Below are 16,260 nucleotides of genomic sequence, written 5' to 3' on the forward strand. Positions count from 1 at the left end.
GTTGTTTTTTTGTGTCAGCAATTAAACATTGTTCTAGTTACCCCCTAGTACCCTAACATTTGGGGAATTATTATTATTATTATTATTATTATAATTAACATTAAATAGCCTACCTAAAGCATATCATGAGTGTTGTTTAAACTGCGTAGAATTCCAAGAAATTAGCTTCAAAACAACATTTTCCTAGGTCCCTCAAATTAAACAAAATCAAGCTGGTGTTTGAATCAAATGTGGAAAATGGTTGGGAACCTCTGCCATACATAATCTGAAACGGGCAAATGTGTACCTTAACTATTTAATATATAAATATTAGAAACATGTCCATACTCACAATTGACACTAGAATTGCCTGAATGCAATAAAAATGATTTCAGAAAAAAATTATGAGTCAAAAGTTACTTGGCCTTACATCATACCAAAGCAAATTACTTTCACATCCGATTTGATTTCTGTAGCCTATAATTTATTTCCATCTGTCTACATTTTTCACAAGAAAATATGCGCACTAAGTCCACCCGACCAGCAGAGTTCCCTGTTGTCAAAACGAATCAGTCTAGGCATAATATGACTCTTGTCCATTTCGCTTGCTGTTGTCGCCAACCGATGTTATGCTTTTAGGAAACACACAATTATCTGCTTAGAAGTTTGCCTAGATTATTGATCCTGCATGTCTATGACTTATTCCACCCGGGAAAATAAAGACACCGACAACCTATACTTTTTAAAGTTTGTGAGAGATCATAATTTCAGGTATGTTTGAAAGCGTTTATTAAAATGTAACAGTGCGATTCCGGAGCCTTTCATCAAGTTATCTGACGTATAGTTTCACGTCTACTTCTAAGGACACAATATAGCTTTACTGAAAAATCGTGCCGTTTATTACTTTTCATGTTGTATTGTATACTGTATGTGATGATATCAATAGTCTTCTACAGAGGAAGGCAACAGTGTGCTTGGTTTCCGGGGCGTGACTTTTGTTGGGACAGAATCATTTATTTTAGACTTTTAAACGCAATCAAATTTGCCTTTTGAAAATATTTTCGCCGTAATCATTATGCTATTTCATTTTCATGCGTTAAAGTAACAATCTAGGCGATTGTTGATATTATTAAGTAATTTATTACAAGTTAACAATTTAAAAGTCTTATCTTTTCAAGATTGATCAGTGATGATCAATCTTGAATAGTGTAATAGCCTACTACTTTTAAATAATTAAAAGACACCCTACAATAGAATATAGATTATTAATAGAATAATTACGTTTTGCTGGCTCCCAATTAGATTCTGATTGTATTTGATTATTTCTAACATTTCAGACATGGTGCTCCTCATCTTCCTCATAAATCGGTCCTTATGTAGGATACTTGAAAGGGATTGAAGGCAAGTCAACGCCATGGGCAACCATGACAACTTGGAAGATGTGTTTGTTGCTGTCGTTCGTCCAAAGAACCATGTCAGTCTGAGCTCTAAGGAATATCGGGCTAAAGCCTATGAGGTAAGACTACAGTATCTTTCATAAGATACAGTAGCGATTAGCGACCATGCAAAACCTAGCATCTGAAGGTTAGGATCTCTTTGCATAACAGCAAGGAGGTTGGACTGACAGTCTCAGGGTGCTGTGTTTGAGTCCCGGTCTGGGCTACCCCCTGGATTTGTTACACTGGTGTCAGAAGTGGGATACACATTATTTTGTATACATGCTTAAGTAACCCTGCGAGTAGCAGACTATGGTTACTGCAAAGTGGCAACGCCTTTATTAATACATTTAGTGTAAGGATGCTCAGTTCTGGAAAGCTCCCTGGAAGTTCTAGTGTTTGCCATATTACCATATCATCCACCCCAAATCTGCTGCAATATCATTTTACTTTAACGCAAATATTGTTTATGGCAAATCACAATTATTTAGCTTATGGTTTGATTTCATAAATGTATTTCTAGTTCAGTTTATCTTCACCAGTGACATCATGTGTAACCCTGTGATTACCCCTCCTTTAGATCCTGTTGATTGAAGTTCCTTTGGAAGGAAAAGAGAAGAAACGGAAGAAAGTCTTACTGGCGACCAAAATCCAAGCCAATGGGGACACAGCCAGATCCATTTTGGATTATGTAGAAGAAATTACTAAACCCATATCTAACAACAAGGGTTTTATTGGTAAATAAATAGATCTTTGTTGCTTTTCTGTAATTATGGTGGCTTTCCAGATTTGGACTTGAATCGTTTGTTAATATAAATGTTGTATGAAGAGTAGAAAGACATTTCAAATAACAAATTGTGTCAAAGCACTAATCCCTCTTATGCTGTTGTTCATCACAGGAAAGCGTGTGGTGCACATGAAGAAATTCCCTCTCGATGGTGACAATGAAGGGAAAGAGGTCTCCCTCTTTTTTGTGCCAATCAATGTCAAAGGTAGAACTTGACACTAACTAAATTATTAGAAATGTTATAAATGCACATGAATTATATACAGTGGGGTCCGGAATTATTGGATCCCTTAATAAAGATAAGCAAAAAAGACTGTATAAAATAAGTAATGCAAATACTGAGCTATAGAATAGTGCCTTCAGAAAGTATTCATACCCCTTGATTTATTCCACATTTTGTTATGTTACAGCTTCAATTCAAAATGGATTATATGGATAATTTTTTCTCACCGATCTACACACAATACTTCATAATGACAGTGAAAACATGTTTTTAGATTTTTGTGCAAATTTATTGAAAATGAAACACAGAAATATCTCTTTTACATAAGTATTCACACCTCGAGTCAATACTTTGTAGAAGCACCTTTGCCAGGGATTATAGCTGTGAGTCTTTCTGTGTAAATCACTAAGAGCTTTCCACACCTGGATTGTGCAATGTTTGCCCATTATTCTTTTCAAAATTCTTCAAGCTCTGTCGAATTGGTTGTTGATCATTGCTAGACAACCATTTTCAGGTCTTGCCATAGATTTTCAAGTAGATTTAAGTTCAAATTGTAACTCAGCCACTCAGGAACATTCACTGTCTTCTTGTTAAGCAACTGCAGTGTATATTTGTCCTTGTGTTTTAAGTTATTGTCCTGCTGAAAGGTGAATACATCTCCCAGTGTCTGGTGGAAAGCAGACTGAACCAGGTTTTCCTCTAGGATTTTGCCTGTGCTTAGCTCCATTCCGTTTATTTTTTTATCCTGAAAAACTCCCCAGTCCTTAATGATTACAAGCATACCCATAACATGATGCAGCCACCACTATGCTTGAAAATATGGAGAGTGGTACTTTGTAATGTGTTGTATTGTATTTGCCCCAAACATAACGCTTTGTATTCAGGACAAAACATTCATTACTTTAGTGCCTTGTTGCAAACAGCATAGATCTTTTGGAATATTTTTATTCTGTACAGGCTTCCTTCTTTTCACTCTGTCAATTAGGTTAGTAGGGTTTGAATACTCATTCATTCAAGATATTTCAGCTTTTCATTTGTAATTAATTTGTAAAAAAATTGAAAAATATAATTCCACTTTGACATTATGGGGTATTGTGTGTAGGCCAGTGACCAAAAAACTCAATTTAATCTATTTTAAATTCAGGCTGTAACACAACAAAATGTGGAAAAAGTAAAGGGGTGTGAATACTTTTTTATTTATTTATTATGACTTGTATAATAATACAATTGCTCAGAGGAAAGATTTTGTTTAACAAGAAATATCTATATTTTAAAAGATAGTGGTCAAAATGATTGTATCCCTTGTTTTCAATACTCCAGCACTCTCCCCTTGCGCGGATAATGATACTGAGCCTTTTTCTAAAATGTTTTATGAGATTGGAGAACACATTGTGAGGGATCGTAGGCCATTCCTCCATACAGAATCTTTCTAGATCCTTGATATCCTTTGTCTGCGCTTATGGAATGCCCTCTTCAATTCAAATCAAAACAGGGGATCCAATAATCCTATCTTTCTTAGATTTGTTTTATTTCTTGTTAGACAACATTTTTTTATCTGCGCAATTGTATTAGTTTAAAATCATATAATGTTCTATTTTGTTGAGCATACAATATAGCTCAGTATTTGTGTTACCAGTATTTATTTTATAGTCTTTTTTGCTAGTCTTTATCAAGGGATACAATAATTCCTGACCCCACTGTAAGTGTTAGTCCACTTGTGTCTGGGGTACTTTTTAAAGCATTCCTTAGAATAATTCCTTAATAATATAGTTTAGCTAACAATGTTTTTTTTATTATTGTGTGCTTCTTATTGGTGTTTCTGAACAGATAATAGCAAGCCTATCTACAACCCTGGGAGCCCAAGTTTTTTCTGCCTCCAGGATATGATGCGTGTGTGTAGTGAGACCAGCGCTCATTTCTCCCCAATCACCTCAAAGATGCTCCTGGCCTTGGACAAGTAAGTCTTTGTCTATGATTTCATATTGAAGTCATTTAGCAGGCGCCCTGATCCACAGTTTTTTATGTGTATCAGAGAGCTTAAAAGCAGGGTATATGGTAGCTTCACTTACTCTACGGGGGTGGTAGGTAGCCCAGAGGTTAGAGAGGTGGACCGGTAACAGGAAGGTAGTTGGTTTAATTCCCGGGCCGGACGATGAAAAAGGTGGGGAACTAGACTGGTTATTGGAGGGCTGCTGGTTTCAGATCATTACTACTATCCACTACTGTTGTGCCTTTGAGACTGTTGTTGTGCTGCTTCCAGCCTCTCGTGACTGTCTGTATGTGTGGTGTCCGGGGGTTGGGATTGGAAATAACATAAGATATTTCAAACGACTTACAGTGCAGTGAGTGACACAGTAGATATTTCACCTTACCAGAACGTCACCACTAAACCTTGACCTTTGAACTAGTATCTTGTAACTGCCCTATCCAGGTGGCTGGCAGAGAAGCACACCATGCCTCATGCCATTGCAGCTCTGTTCCGGCCCGCACCGGTGGACCGAGTCAAGACCAACGTGAGTAACCCTGCTTACACCAGCGAGGGCAAACCTAGTGATGGGGGTTTGCACATGGGCTACACCGCCTTGGAGATCAAGAGCAAGATGCTGTCACTGGATAAGGCCGACATGTGCATTCAAAACCCTCTCTACGGCTCAGACCTGCAGTATACCAACCGGGTGAGAGCCCAGATACCATTTTTTCCAATCCCTACCCTCTCCCGAGGGATGGCTTACAAGACAGTTGACATTTTTGTATCATCATCAAAATATGTGAACATAAACTAAAGTGTTTACGTATCCTCTCTATTTTTGCCATTTCTAGGTGGACAAAGTTATTATCAACCCTTACTTTGGCCTTGGTGCTCCAGATTACTCTAAAATCCAGATCCCTACGAGAGAAAAGTGGCAGCACGGCTCTAACAATGTGACAGAGGAAAAGTGAGTGAGCCTCCCTAAATTTTACTTCAAAATGTTACTTCATGTATTGGCCAGACCTGGGTTCAAATAGTATTTGTTTTCCTTCAAATAGTTTGAGCCTTTCTGGAGTGCCAAATGGGCGACATTTGCACATTTGGGACTATTCCATCAGTTCCATTGCGCCAGGCAACCTCAATCAAGCGCATCTAAAGTATCTTCCATTCCTTGGAGTTTGGGCCTTTTCAAATGCCTCATGACATTATGAAGTCCAAGTGATTGAACGAGGCCAATTCTCCGTCTCCTCTATAGGGAGCGCCAGTGGGTGGATGACTTCCCCCTCCACCGCAGTGCCTGTGAAGGCGACACAGAGCTGCTCACCAAGCTCCTGGAAAGTGGCTTCTCAGTCAAACAGCTGGACAGCGACCACTGGGCCCCCATCCACTACGCCTGCTGGTATGTCTCATATGAGGGGTGTTTTGTTCTAGCACAGCTGTACACCAAAAACTCATCCTAGATTGTAAACCAAGCTGTAAAATAAAGGAAAAATGTTACCCAAATTCCCTAAAGAAAATGAAAGTCCTCTAAGGACAATAACGTTTATATTCGCTTTTTTTAGTGAACAGCTAACGTCAAATAAGAGTAAAACTTCTGTGTTGTTTTGAATATAGGTATGGTAAAGTGGAGGCGACTAAGCTACTGCTGGAGAAGGGAAACTGTAACCCCAACCTGCTGAATGGCCAGCTGAGCTCCCTGCTGCACTTTGCTGCTGGAGGGGGCCACTCAGAGATAGTACAGCTTCTGCTCCAGCATCCTGAGATAGACCGGGTACGACTGAGACAGATGCACTAAAATAGGTTTAGACCCTGGCAGGGGTCTCCGACTCCAGTCCCGAGGAGCTATTGGGTGCATAGGCTTTCGTCCCAGCCTTTCAGTAGAAGATCATGCTTAGTTGATTATTTGAATCAGGTTTGTTCGCGATGTGCTCAGTGGTTAAATTGAGCCAGAGCTGCCCGGAGCCAAGCTTCTGCACCTTGGGTGAAAGGGAGAGCCAGGCGGAGCCAAGCTTCTGCACCTCATGGGTCAAAAGACAAAAGTAGGATAAAAGTATGTTAAATCAAGATTAGGGTTAGTGTTGAACGTAAGGCTAGGGCAAGGGTTAGGGTTATGGCTAAGGGGCCCAGGTTAGGAGAGCATTTTCGCTAACAATAACCCTTTTCCTAACGTTATACACAGTCTCCTAACCTGCTACATTAATTATCCTAACCCTATTACTGAGACTGTAATACCAACATGTTTCAAGCAGACCACCATAGTCCCTGTGCCTAAGAACACTAAGATAACCTGCCTAAATGACTACCGACCCGTAGCACTCACGTCTGTAGCCATAAAGTGCTTTGAAAGGCTGGTCATGGCTCACATCAACACCATTATCCCAGAAACCCTAGACCCACTCCAGTTTGCATACTGCCCCAACAGATCCACAGATGATGCAATCTCTATTGCACTCCACACTGCCCTTTCCCACCTGGACAAGAGGAACACCTACGTGAGAATGCTATTCATTGACTACAGCTCAGCGTTCAACACCATAGTGCCCTCAAAGCTCATCACTAAGCTAAGGACCTTGGGACTAAACACCTCCCTCTGCAACTGGATCCTGGACTTCCTGACGGGCCGCCCCCAGGTGGTAAGGGTAGGTAACAACACATCTGCCACGATGATCCTCAACATGGGTGGCCCCTCAGGGGTGCGTGCTCAGCCCCCTCCTGTACTCCCTGTTCACCCATAACTCCATGGCCAGGCACAACTCCAACACCATCATTAAGTTAGCCAATGACACAACAGTGGTAGGCCTGATCACCGACAATGATGAGACAGCATATATAGAGGAGGTCAGAGACCTGGCCGTGTGGTGCCAGGATAACAACCTCTCCCTCAACGTGATCAAGACAAAGGAGATGATTGTGGACTACAGGAAAAAAAAGAGGACTGAGCACGCCCCCATTCTCATCGACGGGGCTGTAGTGGAACAGGTTGAGAGCTTGAAGTTCCTTAGTGTCCACATCACCAACAAACTATCATGGTCCAAACACACCAAGACAGTCGTGAAGAGGGCACGACAAAGCCTATTCCCCCTCAGGAGACTGAAAAGATTTGGCATGGGTTCCCAGATCCTCATAAAATGCACCATCGAGAGCATTCTGACTAGTTGCATCACCGCCTGGTATGGCAACTGCTCGGCCTCCGACCGCAAGGCACTACAGAGGGTAGTGCGTACGGCCCAGTACATCACTGGGGCCAAGCTTCCTGCCATCCAGGACCTCTATACCAGGCGGTGTCAGAGCAAGGCCCTAAAAATTGTCAAAGACTCCAGCCACCCTAGTCATAAACTGTTCTCTCTGCTACCACACAGCAAGTGGTACCGGAGCGCCAAGTCTAGGTCCAAAAGGCTTCTTAACAGCTTCTACCCCCAAGCCATAAGACTCCTGAACAGCTAATCATGGCTACCCAGAATATTTGCATTGCCCCCTCACCCCACCCCAACTCCCTCTTTTACGCTACTGCTACTCTGTTTATTATTTATGCATAGTCACTTTAACTCTACCCACATGTACAGTTGAAGTCGGAAGTTTACATACACCTTAGCCAAATACATTTAAACTCAGTTTTTCACAATTCCTGACATTTAATCCTAGTAAAAATTCCCTGTCTTAGGTCAGTTAGGATCACCACTTTATTTTAAGAATGTGAAATGTCAGAATAATAGTAGAGAGAATGATTTATTTAAGCTTTTATTTATTTCATCACATTCCAAGCGGGTCAGAAGTTTACATACACTCAATTAGTATTTGGTAGCATTGCCTTTCAATTGTTTAACTTGGGTCAAACGTTTCGGGTAGCGTTCCACAAGCTTCCCACAATAAGTTGGGTGAATTTTGGCCCATTCCTCCTGACAGAGCTGGTGTAACTGAGTCAGGTTTGTAGGCCTCCTTGCTCGCACAAGCTTTTTCAGTTCTGCCTACAGATTTTCTATAGGATTGAGGTCAGGGCTTTGTGATGGCCACTCCAATACCTTGACTTTGTTGTCCTTAAGCCATTTTGCCACAACTTTGGAAGTATGCTTGGGGTCATTGTCCATTTGGAAGACCCATTTGCGACCAAGCTTTAACTTCCTGACTGATATCTTGAGATGTTGCTTCAATATATCCACATAATTTTCCTTCCTCATGATGCCATCTATTTTGTGAAATGCACCAGTCCCTCCTGCAGCAAAGTACCCCCACAGCATGATGCTGCCACCCCCGTGCTTCACGGTTGGGATGGTGTTCTTCGGCTTGCAAGCAACCACCTTTTTCCTCCAAACATAACGATGGTCATTATGGCCAAACAGTTCTATTTTTGTTTCATTTACATTTTACATTTTAGTCATTTAGCAGACGCTCTTATCCAGAGCGACTTACAGTTAGTGAGTGTGTACATTTTTCATACAGAGGACATTTCTCCAAAAAGTACGATCTTTGTCCCCATGTGCAGTTGCAAACCGTAGTCTGCTTTTTATGGCGGTTTTGGAGCAGTGGCTTCTTCCTTGCTGAGCGGCCTTTCAGGTTATGTTGATATAGATACTTTTGTACCTGTTTCTTCCAGCATCTTCACAAGGTCCTTTGCTGTTGTTCTGGGATTGATGTGCACTTTTCGCTCCAAAGTAGGTTCATCTCTAGGAGTACCCTCCTGAGCGGTATGACGGCTGCGTAGTCCCATGGTGTTTATACTTGTGTACTATTGTTTGTACAGATGAACGTGGTGCCTTCAGGCGTTTGGAAATTGCTCCAGAGGATGAACCAGAATTTTTTTTCTGAGGTCTTGGCTGATTTCTTTTGATTTTCCCATGATGTCAAGCAAAGAAGCACTGAGTTTGAAGGTTGGCCTTGAAATACATCCACAGGTACACCTCCAATTGACTCAAATGATGTCAATTAGCCTATCAGAAGCTTCTAAAGATGTCCTAACCGACTTGCCAAAACTAGTTTTGTTAACAAAACATTTGTGGAGTGGTTGAAAAACGAGTTTTAATGACTCCAACCTAAGTGTATGTAAACTTCCGACTTCAACTGTACATATTACCTCGACTAACCGGTGCCCTCGCACATTGACACTGTACCGGTACCCCCTGTATATAGCCTCCCTACTGTTATTTTATTTTACTGCTGCTCTTCAATTATTTGCTATTTTTTACTTATCTATTTTGTACTTAACACTTTTTTTTATTTTCTTAAAAACTGCATTGTTGGTTAAGGGCTTGTAAGTAAGCATTTCACTGTAAGGTCTACACCTGTTGTATTCGGCGCATGTGGCAAATAAAATTTGATTTGATTTAACCTGCTGCATAAGTTCTCCTAACCTGCTACGAAAAAGTCACTTCGGTGGCATGAAATTAGTGTTTCCTTTATGGGTAAGGTTATGACTAGTAGGTTTAGGATTGAGTCGGGTGTTTCCATGAACCTAGGGTTAGGTTTAAGTTAAGGGTTATGGCTATCGTTAGGGTTGAGCCAGGGTGTGGACATGAAGCTAGGGTTAGTGTTATGGCTAGGGGTAGGGTTGAGCCGGGGTGTGGACATGAAGCTAGGGTTAAGGTTGAGCCGGGGTGTGGACATGAAGGCTAGGGTTATGGTTAGGGTTGAGCCGGGGTGTGGACATGAGGTTAGGGTTAGGGTTGAGCCGGGGTGTGGACATGAAGCTAGGGTTAGAGTTAGGGTTGAGCCAGGGTGTGGACATGAAGCTAGGGTTAGAGTTAGGGTTGAGCCAGGGTGTGGACATGGTTAGGGTTGAGCCGGGGTGTGGACATGAGGTTAGGGTTAGGGTTGAGCCGGGGTGTGGACATGAAGCTAGGGTTAGAGTTAGGGTTGAGCCAGGGTGTGGACATGAAGCTTAGGGTTGAGCCAGGGTATGGACATGAGGAAAGTGTGGAGAGACAGCAGAAGACAGTGAGCATGGCTTAACCCTAATTCCCAATTCAACCCCTAAATGTGCTAGAATAAAAGCCTGCACACCCAGTAGCTCTCCAAGAACTGAATTGTAGAACCCTGGTTGAATACAGTATATCCTCCATCCTATTTGCATTATGACCACATACTGTAGGGTGTGCTGGTACCAGTGGAACATCTTAGGACTTCAATATGTTGCCAGTAGTAAGTAGCAGTAAGAAAGTAACTTTGCTTGTTTGTTTTTATACTCTTATAAGCACATAGAGGATCAGCAAAAGAGATCACCCCTGCAAATCTGTGAAGAGAACAAGCAGAACGAATGGGAGGAGACAGTGAAACTCCTACAGCAAGCCAATAACAAACCAGTGAGTGTGAAGTGTGTGTGCGTCTGTGTGTGTGTGTGTGCATGTATGCTACTCCAACAGACATGTCAAAGACTTGCGAGTGTGTCTTTTATTACGTTTAGCAATTGATGAAACTGTGTGCTTGTTCCGCAGTACGAGAAGGTGCGCATCTACCGCATGGATGGCTCGTACCGCTCGGTGGAGCTGAAGCACGGCAACAACACATCAGTGCAGCAGATCATGGAGGGCATGCGGCTCTCCAAGGAGACCCAGCAGTACTTCACCATCTGGATCTGCTCTGAGAACCTCAGTGAGTCACAAATACACAGATCCAAAATGGGCGCCCAATATCTGGTCATAGGTATCATATTCTTGTATCTGTAGTATCCTATTTCCATGCTACCTGTGCTCATTATACCCTATGTGTGTGTGTGTCTTGTCTTCTGTCAGACCTGCAGCTGAAGCCCTACCACAAGCCCCTGCAGCACCTGCGTATCTGGACAGAGATCGTCACTGACCTTACTGTCCTGGATCCCCAGAGGGAGAACCCACAGCTCTTCCTCCGTAGAGATGTCCGTCTGCCCCTCGACATTGAAAAAAAGGTTTGTAACCAATTCGATTTTGATCAACTTTATTATCCCCTTGGGGAAGTTCTTCTTGCAATTCTTATTGCAGTGCTGCATCTGTAAAGCAAGGATTTGGGATTTTGAATATTGCTTAGATCAGTGTTTCACAACTCTAGTTAAGGGAGACCCAGAGGGTGTGCATGCTTTTGTTCCAACCCAGTAATAATACACATTATTAAACTGATCAAGTGTTTTGGTGTTTATTAATTCATTCTTTAGTCCATCCATGATTGGCTTGAATCTTCTCCCCCAGATTGAGGACCCCCTGTCCATCCTGATCCTGTTTGACGAGGCCAGACACTGCCTCCTCAAGGGCTTCTTCCCCTCCCCGGACAGCAAGCTGATCACCCTGGCCAGCCTGCTGCTGCAGATCATCTACGGAAACTATGAGAGCAAGAAGCACAAGCAGGGTTTCCTTAAGTAAATATCTTAAATTGGTCCCTGAATTGAATCAATCTAGCATAATAGTATTCTTTCAAACTGGGGGAATCTTGGGATTATATTTGAAGATAAGGTACATAAAGATGTGGTAATATGATATACCTTTGACATAACTGTCTGTGTAAATGTTTTGTTTTCAACAGTGAAGAAAACCTGAAATCGATTGTCCCGATATCCAAGGTGAAAAGCAAAGCGCATCATTGGACAAGCAGGATTCTACATGAGTATAAGGTCAAGTTTATTTTCATTATTTTGTTTTTGTGTAATAACTTGTATACATTTATATCTATGAGGTCAAACTCTTAGCCTTACTTCACCTTATCCGCCCCACAGAGCCTCAGTATGAGTGAGGGTGTGAGCAAAGAGATGCACCACCTCCAGAGGCTCTTCCTGCAGAACTGCTGGGACATCCCGACCTATGGTGCCGCCTTCTTCACGGGCCAGGTCTTCACCAAGGCTAGCTCCAGAAACCACAAAGTCATCCGCGTCTTCGTGGGCGTCAACACCAAGGGCCTGCACCTCATGAACATGGAGACCAAGGTGCCCCGGGGCTATTTGGTTGCTGGGTCCAGAGCCATATGTATACAGAGAGAACCATGTTTAACCATGCAGTATACAGAATACAGTAGTATACAAAGATGAATGAAACATACTTCACATTCTTATTTACTGGTCACAAAGTAAGCATGGATGTAAATATCTAAGCATAGAAATAAGCCTCAAAAGTATCCAGCTTTGTATATGTTTTATGTTTTCATGTAAATGCCCTCTTTTACTGATACTGTGCATATGTTTTACTGTGTATTTGTAGATCCTTCTTATCAGTCTGGAGTATGGCTCTTTCATGTGGCAATTAGGGCACGCTGATCAGTACTTCCAGATTCACAGTCTGGAAAACAAGATGAACTTCATTGTGCACACCAAACAGGTAACCATAGGACCTTTCCCAAGTCATTCCAATGGATTTAACTGTGATTATGTTGAATCAATGTATTGTAGCCTGGAAAACAGTGCAGATTGTATGACTTGTAAGAACATATTAACCATAGCATATGGCTCTAGCTGAAGAGTTGATTCTGGGCAATATTATTGCTTGTATTCATGGGCTCCTTCTCTTCTTTCCTCAATAGGCTGGCCTTATTGTTAAACTGTTAATGAAGTTGAGTGGACAAATGACTCCAAATGACAGAAGTTTAACAGACAAGTATGCATATGGTTGACTCACCTTCAAAGACGATATTATTCCCATGAACTTTTTTTGTCGGTTGCTTTGCTTTCTTGTATTGGACCGTTGCTTTTTTGAGAAAAAAGTATGTTTTCACCAAATACATAGTTTTGTATCACAATAGAACAGACATGTTTCACATTTTGTTTATTTGATATTAAGATTTCTGTTACAATTTTACAAATTATTACATGCTCTAATTTTTATGGTTGTAAATAATGTGTATATAATGGTTCATTTTAATAAAATTAATAATATATGAGTGTAATTCCTTCTGTTTTGCTTAAAATAGCACTGCTCATACCAGTACATCTTATGAACATACTTTTTTAAATATATATATCTGTGTGCATGTGGCAGCTAGAAATGGTTTCAGTTCTGCAATGCAAAGCAAAAAGACCTTAGGCCTAATTAATATGGAGGACTAAAAGTGCCACAATTAAATAAATAAATACACCATTAAATAATTACTTAAATGTGTCATTAATTAATTAAAATTAGAGTTAAATACATAAATGTGTTATTAAATGTGTCATTAATTAATTCAAATACCGATTCATTTTATGTAAAATACATATATAATAATTTCACTATTTACATTTACATTTCATGGTCCTGCGTTGGAGTGCTTCCTGAATTACTTAAAACTGTCAAACTGACCCATCAAAAGTTGGTAGGCGGAACCTAACGCCTGATTGGTTACCCTCTGCATCAAGCCAAGACAAATCAATTCCGGATAATGTCAGCAGGTCCTGCTTCTACATCCTCTGCTAAGTTTAAAATGTCTCTAACCAACTCCCTGGAAAGTTCACGGAGATCCTCCATTGTCTCTATCCAGGTTGGCCTACTCTACTTCAGACCAAAGCAATGGATCAGACTAGATTCGCGTTAGCCCCGCCCACTGACTTTGATGGGTTAGTTTGACAGTTTTAAGTAATTCATGAATCACTGCAATGCAGGATCATGAAATGTAAATGTAAATAGTGAAATAATTATATATGTATTTTACATAAAATGAATCGGTATTTGAATTAATTAATGATACATTTAATTACACATTTATGTATTTAATTCTAATTTTAATTAATTAATGACACATTTAAGTAATTATTTAATGGTGTATTTATTTATTTAATTGTGGCACTTTTAGTCCTCCATAAATTAATTGCCTAAACCCTGAAATGAGTGAGTCAATCTCAGAAATCAGACCAATGACTGGCATCGGTAACAGCAGTAGCTGCCACTTGAGGGCGCTCTGCACAAATAAATGACTGAACTTGTACACAGTACGGTCATTTCAAACCACTTGAGCAAGATAACAAGACGGCGATGATACAATTGTATTAAAACGTTTAAAATAATGTGACATTAATTTAAGTGCGTAATAAGGCATTCGATGCAAGGCATTCTGCACGATTAGCAAACTTCTAAGCACGAGGGGAGAGGAGATGTCATTGTTTACATTATGTAACCATGGTAGCCATGTGAGTAGCCTGCTGACAGCTCCTGACTGTATCACTGATAGTCATTCAAATTAAGTTAACTTATATGGCGATGTAGTGGTCAAATCAAAGGTACAATTATTTTGTGGTAAGATAGCTGATTGAAATGATACGCTTGGCAACGATACGCTTTAAATTAGTGACATTAGCTCTTTGATCGTGCTTGGAAGCTTTCCAGCCAAGAGCCAGCTTCAGTGTTACATTATAATAATAATATATAATATAATATAATAATAATATGCCATTTAGCAGACGCTTTTATCCAAAGCGACTTACAGTCATGCGTGCATACATTTTTTTTGTGTATGGGTGGTCCTGGGGATCGAACCCACTACCTTGGCGTTACAAGCGCCGTGCTCTACCAGCTGAGCTACAGAGGACCACATAATATATAACAATATCTTCACTCAGCAAGTGTTGTAACAACTTATGGAATGAGTTAGGTACAATGTAGCATTACTTTAACATTCACCAACAACACAAGCCATAATTGTAACAGTATGGAAATGACAGATGCATTTTGGGCTCTATAGAGCCCCACAGTGGAGGTGTCAAAATACCCATAAAACCTAGCGGTCAAACAGGGAAATGGTTCCAATCGTTTTTTCACCATTAATTTTTCCCATAGGGAATTTTAGAAACACATAAAATAAGGGCTGTGTTTCGTGTAGGCTTACACTGGAGTGACGTTTTTATAACCATGTATATCTCTCTCGGACAAGGTGGCTTTTATCAATATATTCGGCTCTATTTACTCTCAGATTCGAAAAAGCTAATTAGCGTCACAGACATGCAAGACTACAAATCCCTGCAAGCTTCTGCATGTTGTCTCTAACTGACACCTTTGCTAACAAGTATTGTGTCAAATTAAAACTTGCACAAGACAGTTCACAGAATTGTCAATTTAAATAAGTGTTGCCAATTTATACATTAAGCTAATATTAGATAGTTAATCCAGAGATTCTTACCTTTGCCTCGATTCGGCTGTCTCGTCCAGATCATCATGGCATTTGTAGTTCTTTATGATAGCCACATTAGCAGCTAAATAACATTTCATTTTGGGGGGGTAAATACAGGCGAAAATATTGATAAACGTCACCTTGTCCTAGAGAGATTTACACTGTTATCAAAATGTCACGCCAGGGTACGTCTACACGAAACACAGCCCTTAAATCTAACCGCAATCTCGTTTCGCAGGGTTAATAAAAGTCAGAGATAATGTTGGAAGACATGATAGACCAAAACTCTGCACTATCTTTGAACAGCAAAGGACTGAAAAACTTTCCTTTGGAATTAATTCAGGAAAAACCTGTGAAATGCCTCACTTTATCAAACAATGAGCTAAAAACACTTCCTGAAGAAATAGGAGACTTGCACAATGTGGAATTCTTATCTCTTCAAGGAAACAAATTAACTTCAATACCTTCAACTGTCCACTCCCTGCACATCCTCAAAGCCCTTGACATCAGTAATAATACAATTGTAAGGCTTCCGGATGAAATCTGTCTGTTGGAAAATATCACACATCTCAATTCAAGCAACAACAAACTCGAACACCTGCCATCTGCTTTCGGAGATCTTGCCACCTTGGAAATTCTCAATCTAAATGGCAACCGACTTACCTCTCTACCAGAGTCTTTTGGATGCTTGAAGAATATCAGTGTTTTAAATTTGGAGAAAAACAAGCTGACATACCTTCCACAGGTTATATGCCAACTCCCTAAACTATTTGAGCTCAATCTTTCAGGGAACAAGATAATGAGTTTACCCATGTTTATATCCCAGCTGAAAAGACTCAAA

At 40.6% G+C, this 16,260-nt stretch overlaps 1 protein-coding gene across 1 annotated transcript; it reads left to right on the top strand.

Annotated features, from left to right (window-relative positions):
• The first annotated feature begins 592 nt into the window (after positions 1 to 592).
• On the top strand, positions 593 to 13,226 carry LOC311132199 (krev interaction trapped protein 1-like). The gene is made up of 17 exons (XM_084165420.1): positions 593 to 750; positions 1,317 to 1,495; positions 1,996 to 2,152; positions 2,315 to 2,407; positions 4,253 to 4,382; positions 4,857 to 5,100; positions 5,246 to 5,361; positions 5,650 to 5,793; positions 6,009 to 6,165; positions 10,580 to 10,687; positions 10,820 to 10,976; positions 11,117 to 11,268; positions 11,546 to 11,712; positions 11,877 to 11,964; positions 12,067 to 12,273; positions 12,545 to 12,661; positions 12,864 to 13,226. Exons 2-17 carry the CDS (start codon positions 1,394 to 1,396, stop codon positions 12,951 to 12,953), a joined length of 2,229 nt encoding a protein of 742 aa, XP_084021546.1. The 5' UTR covers positions 593 to 750; positions 1,317 to 1,393; the 3' UTR covers positions 12,954 to 13,226.
• The last annotated feature ends 3,034 nt before the right edge of the window (positions 13,227 to 16,260 follow it).

Source organism: Coregonus lavaretus, assembly GCF_964263955.1.
Source record: "Coregonus lavaretus genome assembly, chromosome: 7".
Lineage (NCBI taxonomy): Eukaryota > Metazoa > Chordata > Actinopteri > Salmoniformes > Salmonidae > Coregonus > Coregonus lavaretus.